Source organism: Barbus barbus (genome assembly GCF_936440315.1).
Source record: "Barbus barbus genome assembly, chromosome: 10".
In the NCBI taxonomy this organism is placed as follows: domain Eukaryota; kingdom Metazoa; phylum Chordata; class Actinopteri; order Cypriniformes; family Cyprinidae; genus Barbus; species Barbus barbus.
In genome coordinates this window covers 28,013,477-28,020,351 of record NC_136738.1, presented here as the reverse complement: position 1 = coordinate 28,020,351, position 6,875 = coordinate 28,013,477, and the positions used below count along the sequence as shown (strand labels likewise).

Here is a 6,875-nt window from a genome sequence, read left to right as displayed (position 1 = left end):
CTAGCTAAAAGCGCTGAGGATTTCCTCTGGTTTGTGAGCAAACTGCTTTGTAAATATTTTTACACAGCGTTTCAGACCACAAGGTTTAACAGCACATCTGTAACCTTTTCTCTAGCGTCTAGCTCCTGTAAATTAAATGTCACATGTGAAAACTAGTTTTCACAACATATCCTGATCAAAGTGAACGGACGAACACAAGCACATTCTAGAGTAATTCTGTAATGCAATCGGTTGCAACCCATTTTGTGCATAAGATGGCATGGATTTTCTCCAAGTGTAACGTCACCAGCACCATAGAGTCTGGCTGTGGGCTGAAAGTCCTTGAAAACTAGAGTATAAAGCAGCAGATTGAGCACTGTAATGCTGCCATCTAGTGACAAACCATAAACACTTAACCAACAAGTCAGAAGCCATTTAAAGAGCCAAGTTAAGTGTACAAGAGGCCTGGTGGATGAAGAGCTGAGAGTCACTGGATATGCTAAGGCTTGACACCCCTTAGAGTTAATTTTGGGACACATATTTGGGATATTTTCCGTTACAACCACTTGTCAAGTCTAACCACAAAACTCAAGAGACCTAGCACTGGCAGTATGAAGACAAAAGTTTGACCAAATTCCATTACCAGTAACGCATTGTGCAATATTCAATTTTTATTCTGAGTTGCAGAGAACAAATGTGCAGCACAATACAGCAAGAGAACGGTGCAAATGTAACCCCTCATTTCTCACTCTAGTTTCTTGACCACCTTCCTCTTCAGTTTCTTCTGTTGGAGCAGGAGGTCAACATACAGACACCGATCCATAAGAGTTGAAGCACAAAGAAGTCCACCATGTAGAGCACCAGAGTAACCCCCGGAGAAGACATCTTGCCCTGAGGTGATACGAGACATCTTAATATTATAAGCTTATAAAATAAACATTAGACCACACATTTGACAAACTCCGTATTACCTGACAGGTAGAGGTTCTTGACAGGTGTGTTACACCTGGTTGTGGCAATATTCAGAGGCTGGTATCGGTCCAGACTGTGCTCTGCAGACAGCATGGATCCATACGCGGCCTCCAGCCCATGCATATTGATGGAGGTGACTGCATGCAACATTGCTAACTACAAAAGCCCCAAAAAACACCCCACCCACAGGGTTACACTTTTGCAGCAGTTCAAGCAGCACTCATAACTGACAAAGTTCACCTTCTCTTTCAGTTTGGGGAAGTGGACACAAGCCCATTGAAAGAGATGATTAGCAAATCTCATTTTGTATCTTCCATATTCTTCATCCCTTTCAAGCTCATTGACATCGTTCCACTGTTCAAACCACTTTGGATTGACCATGGTATGGATCACCATACGTGACTGCCCTAAAACACAGACCACCCACAAAAGACAATTTAGTTGGTTCGTTTAGACTGATGGTTTTGGATGTACGACAGGGTGTGAAATTTAACCTGGGAAACGAGTGCATGAGGTGGGATCCTTAGCAGAGGGGAAGGAAACATACATCATGGGTATGTTTTCAGGTGCGGCTTCCTTGTCTGAAGCCAAGTACTCTTCCATCCTAAAGCAATAAAGGAAATTGTTACAGAGATGCACCTTTTAAGATGCAGAAAGGTGAATGGATGTGGACGCCTACATTTCATCCATATTGTTACTCCTATAGAGTCGCATGTTGGTTGAGGAGATGCCCAGGTCTTCCATAGTTGCGTTAAAGCCTGCAAACACCTGGAAAAATCCTTTGCCTGGTTTCAGAGTATGAAGATAGTCTTGGACCTCTGGGAGAAGCAGATGCACAGATTACCCCAGAAAAAAAATAGAAAATACTATCCAGTAGTGCAGTTTCATGTTAAGAGAAATGACTATTTTCAATGCAAGCGGTACAAGGCATTTCACTTACTCTGATTTGCCTGGACCTCCGGAGGCAGAAGCTTCTTGAAAGTAGTAAACATGCCAGCATTAGAAACGATCACAGGAGCCCGAACTTCAAAGTCTTGATCTCCGCTCTTCACAGTTACTCCTAGTCAAAGAGAACACTGTGATAACCCTTGTTTTATTCATCTGCAAGTAGTGGAGCCCAATATGCTTTGGATGGGGCAATCTGTTAAACTTAAAAAACACAGCCCTAGCTCATACAGGAACTCACCATATGCATTTTGTTTTTTATCAACTAGAATGCTGGACACCGGAGCATTGACGAGGACCTTCCCTCCATGATTTTCCAAAACCTGGATGATGTGGTATGGGATCTCACTGGCGCCACCCTTAGGATAGTACACGCCACGCTTTGAGTGGTGCAAGAAGAGGGCATCAATCATGCAACTGGATTTTTTGGGTGGGACACCTTAGAGTAACAGTAATTCTAGTTAAAACCCACAAACACATTGAATGTAATAGTAGTTAGGAACAGGAGTAGGCAGTCTCTTACCATAAAATATTTGAGAAAACACTGTGAGGAGGTCCAGGTTGCTGGTAAGAGACTTGACTACATCTGTTGTACTGGTGCGGGAATATTTAAAAATTGGGGATATTAGATCAGCAATTCCACTCCACAGTATGAAGCGAGCAAACCATAGCGGAACCATCTTCAGCATACACAGCAGATGGACCTTCTTGGAACAGATCTAAGGAAAATACCATTTAAGAGGACATTAAAAAGGCCATACACCGTGTGATAAATATAAGCTTTAGAGTATGCAGATACCTTCATGATTTTGAAAAGCTCCTCCACTGCTTTAGTATCATTGGGAAACTGCTTCTTTAGATGAGCCTCCATCTGCTTCTTACCATTGTAGATCGTGTACTCTTTACGCTGAGTTCCTGTACCAATAACAACAGTGTCCACATGGGAACCCTGCTCAGCAAAATGCACCTGGCCATCAGTGATCAGATCCAATGCAACTTTCAGGAAGCTGTTCTCATGAAGTTGTCCAACATAATGAAAGCCTGACAAAAACATTGAGTAAGTGATAGAAGATATTCAGGTTTTGATCACTAGTGCAGCTCAATGAATATCAATGAGAGCATCTCACCACAATCAAACTCAAAGCCTTTTTCAGTGAAGGTCTTACACAAGCCTCCAGCCTGTTTATCTTGCTCCAGAACCAGGACTTTCTTTCCTAGTTTGCCCAAAACCGCTGCTGCCGTCAACCCACCAATACCACTGCCAATCACAATGACATCCAAGTCCTTGGGTACTTCAAATTCACCAAATGCTATAAGCAAAGTAACATTTGTCAGCAATAAACACTTGTTACTTGCACAAAACACCAAAGACACTGCAGATTGTGCATGTCTCCCTCACTTAACACATCCGATTCAACTTAGTAGAGACTGCAAGACATGAACTGGGTGCAGCCTATGAAGGAGACATACAAAACGTGCAGCGGTTAGGAGTTACCAGGCCAAGTTTGTGAAGCATTAACTTTCACAACACTACTTGCAAACGAAAGCTTATGTACCTTTCCGAAGAAGTCGGTCCTTTTTCTTTTGGTCTACAACTAGTGGGCCTGGAGAGTTAATGGTCCCCTTGCACAGGCCACTTCTCCTGCCAAACAGATACCAGTATGTGCCACGTGCCCAATCCACAAGCCATTCTATGAAAAGCAGAATCCACCACATTTTCAATCACTAGAAAAAGATCAGCTGATGTTCTCAGTTTCCGGAATGGCTGTACACCTTTAACAAGGTGTTTAAAAACTCAAGGAGCTACTCTTCCAGAGACTGCCACCAAGAGTTTAAAGCTGGTGATTGAGTTAAGGCCTTAGTGATTAGTCTAAATTGTGGGAGGAGAGCTTTAACTTGCTTGCCTGCTATTGGTGTGACTTGACTCAATCAGTTTAGCAGACTGATTGTTTGCAGTAGTTGCTTGAAATGATTAACTTTGTTTTGCATGAAATGATAAAAATGTGGGTGTGCAAGGTTGTGGTAACTTAATCAAATTCAGGTTCAATGAGTCAGGATAATGTGAAGTACACGCTTATTCTGAAGCAGCCCTTAATGTCGATCATGGATCAAATCGATCCACCATAGCAAACAGCGACTATTTGTGGTGTTTACTGCATTTGAAACATTGTGTTTTCCTCAGTGCATAACTGATACGTCACAGGTATATTATTAAATCTGTAAATGTCAGAGAGTCATGCAAATATATCCATTTAGCTGTCAGGAGTGGATGAGGTTTACGCGAGAGAACGAGCGCTGCGGGGCGCATGCGCGCTACACAGACGGAGCAGAATAGAATACTAGCGCAAGAATTCTGAATAAAATATACATTCTGCTAAAATATTTGTTGTTGGACATTAAATGTGACATAATTTTAATTTCCTACATATAAGTGTTTTTTTATGATAGCAGCAACTGTTAATCACTAGCTCAAAATATGTGTTCCTCTTATCAGTTAAAATGTACTCTGATTTCTATTATTTATTTACATTTTTAATTCAGTGATTTTAACTTTTGATTGTGTTTTTATGCTTTAATGCTTTAAAGAGCCATTTTAGATGTTTTATGGTTCTAATAACCATAAAAGGTACAGCTGTCATATTCAGAGAGAAAGGCTGCATGGCTAGAAACTTCTGATCAACTGCATGCACAAGTAGCCACAATGTTAAAATGTCATTCGCCTGCATTTTGGGCACAATACATTAAATACAGTTGGCTGTAGCCTATTTTTTATTTATTTGATTATTTAAGGTGTATTTTCTGTATACTTTTATTTTTGGACCGATAATAAATTAAACTGACTGTATGTGAGAGAGTCAGTGGTAATATCGATGCGTTCCTATTGGTCAGAGTTAGAGGAGCTCAGCCTAGCCTGACGGTTAGCCTGCTCCTGACCAGGTTAGTTTGCCAGCATAAGTTGCCACAGTGACTGAGCTTGAGCTATGGTAATTTTGCTTTCAGAAACCAAATCAAGTGAAAATAAGTCAGAATTACTGAAATAAGCCTGGCTTATTTGGTAAACTTGTTTTATGGAACAGGCCCCAGGGGACTGTTTCATAAAAGACGCAAAGAAAAGCGAGGATTAAAGTCCAAAACCTGACTTGAAATAACCTAACAAATCAGTCGGAACTAAAGCGGTTTCATAAACGACAATTTCAGTTCAGGCAATCTCACTAAATCGACCCAGGTTCAATGAGTCAGGATAATTTGATGTGCACAAAACAGCCCTTAATGTCGATCATGGATCAAATCGATCCACCATGGCACACAGCGAATATCTGTGCTGTTTAATGCATTTGAGACATTGTGTTTTCCTCAGTGCATAACTGACACGTCACAGGTATTTCCATCTGTTAATGTTAGAAAGTCATGCAAATATATCCATTTTGCTGTCAGGAGTGGGCGAGTGAGTGCATGCGCGCTATACAGACGGCGCAGAATAGAATTATAGTGCAAGAATTCAGAATAAAATATACATTCTGCTAAAATATTTGTTGTTGGACATTAAATGTGACACATAGAATTTTAATCCTACATATAAGTGCATTTTCATGATAGCAGTAAATGTAAATCAAGTGTTCCTCTTATCAGTTAAAAGTCGTCTGATTTCTATTGTTTATTTAAATTTTTAATTCAGTGATTTTAACTTTTAGTGTTTTTAAAGATCCATTTTAGATGGTAATGTTTTAATGTTCTAATATGTTTTTAAAATACAGCTGGCATAAATTCAGAGAGAAAGGCTGCATGCCTAGAAACTGCTGATCAACTGAATGCACAAGTAACTAGTTAAAATGCCGTTAGCCTACATTTTGGGCACAATACATTAAAAAAGTATCATAAAAGTAGTCTATATTTATACAGTACACATATGTTTTGAGCTTGACTGTATAAATAAACATCCAAACAAAGTCATAAAACCAGCATTTATGTTCCTGTAACCATTTGACATTTGAAAAGTGGCATACAGCACCTAGCCTACATCTCGCTGTAGAGCCGACAATGTAAATATAGCTCTCTGTGTGGGAAACTAAGCCATATTTCATAGGCTGATGTGGTACATAGACCATTTGTACGTCTATGGCAGTCATTTGTTTGAGATGTGTCACCTGCATCACACTTACTTCTGCTAAAAATATCATCTGCTTTTTTCAAGTTCACACTTTTCTGTTTGATGCCTTGCACAGCTGCTGCAAAACTGCACAGGTATAGGAAAGGTTTGTTTTCATTACTAAACAGCAATGACAAGCTCATTTTCCATCATTTTAAATAGATTAGGAAACTGAACTATGAGGAATTATGATAATAAAGAATGCTGTTTTACACTAGGAAATGCTTCAGGCAGTGTGTCTGAGGGGCCTTCTCCTGTTGTTGGTGGGAAGACAGGGTACGTGCATTGCATACATATTATGTTCTTTACACTGTGTCCAAAACCTGAAAAATACTGCCTGTGCAAAGGTGGTAATAATTTCCTGTTCTGCATATAATATCTTCCAATCCTGTGCATGCAGTTTGTTCAAAAAACAAAAATGGCGTCTGATGTTATAGTGGATTGGAAGCCAATCAGAAATCAGTTTCATTTGGACCCAGCTAAGCCTTGTTTGAAGAATTTTGGAAACGATTTAATAAAAAAATCAAACAAGCCCCTGATTGCTGGTGCAAATCCAGTGCAAATCCAACCACAAGAAATGCAACTTTATCGTAGACCAGGTATGTTACATTCTTACAAATCTACTGTATAGCTCATATAAAACAACTTTCTTTTTTAGTGTACGTTTGAGCCTGACTTTCAGAGAACAGAGGTGACTGAATATGTTGTTTTCTCAGGGTTGCCCCAAACTTCTGAACTAAAATTTAAAAGGGCAGAAGGCTATCCAGTAGCTCTCTACTACCTAATGGATCTCTCATACTCCATGAAAGATGATTTGGAGAATGTGAAACAA

General features: G+C 39.9%; 1 protein-coding gene across 1 annotated transcript; it reads right to left on the bottom strand.

The window, feature by feature from the left end:
• Positions 1-724: 724 nt before the first annotated feature.
• retsatl (retinol saturase (all-trans-retinol 13,14-reductase) like) lies at positions 725-3,612 on the bottom strand (the record flags this gene model as incomplete). Its single annotated transcript, XM_079427259.1, has 11 exons — positions 725-870; positions 951-1,107; positions 1,192-1,358; positions 1,446-1,555; positions 1,631-1,769; positions 1,892-2,011; positions 2,138-2,335; positions 2,420-2,615; positions 2,696-2,937; positions 3,024-3,206; positions 3,453-3,612. 11 exons carry the CDS (start codon positions 3,610-3,612, stop codon positions 725-727), a joined length of 1,818 nt encoding a protein of 605 aa, XP_079283385.1.
• Between the last annotated feature and the right edge of the window lie 3,263 nt (positions 3,613-6,875).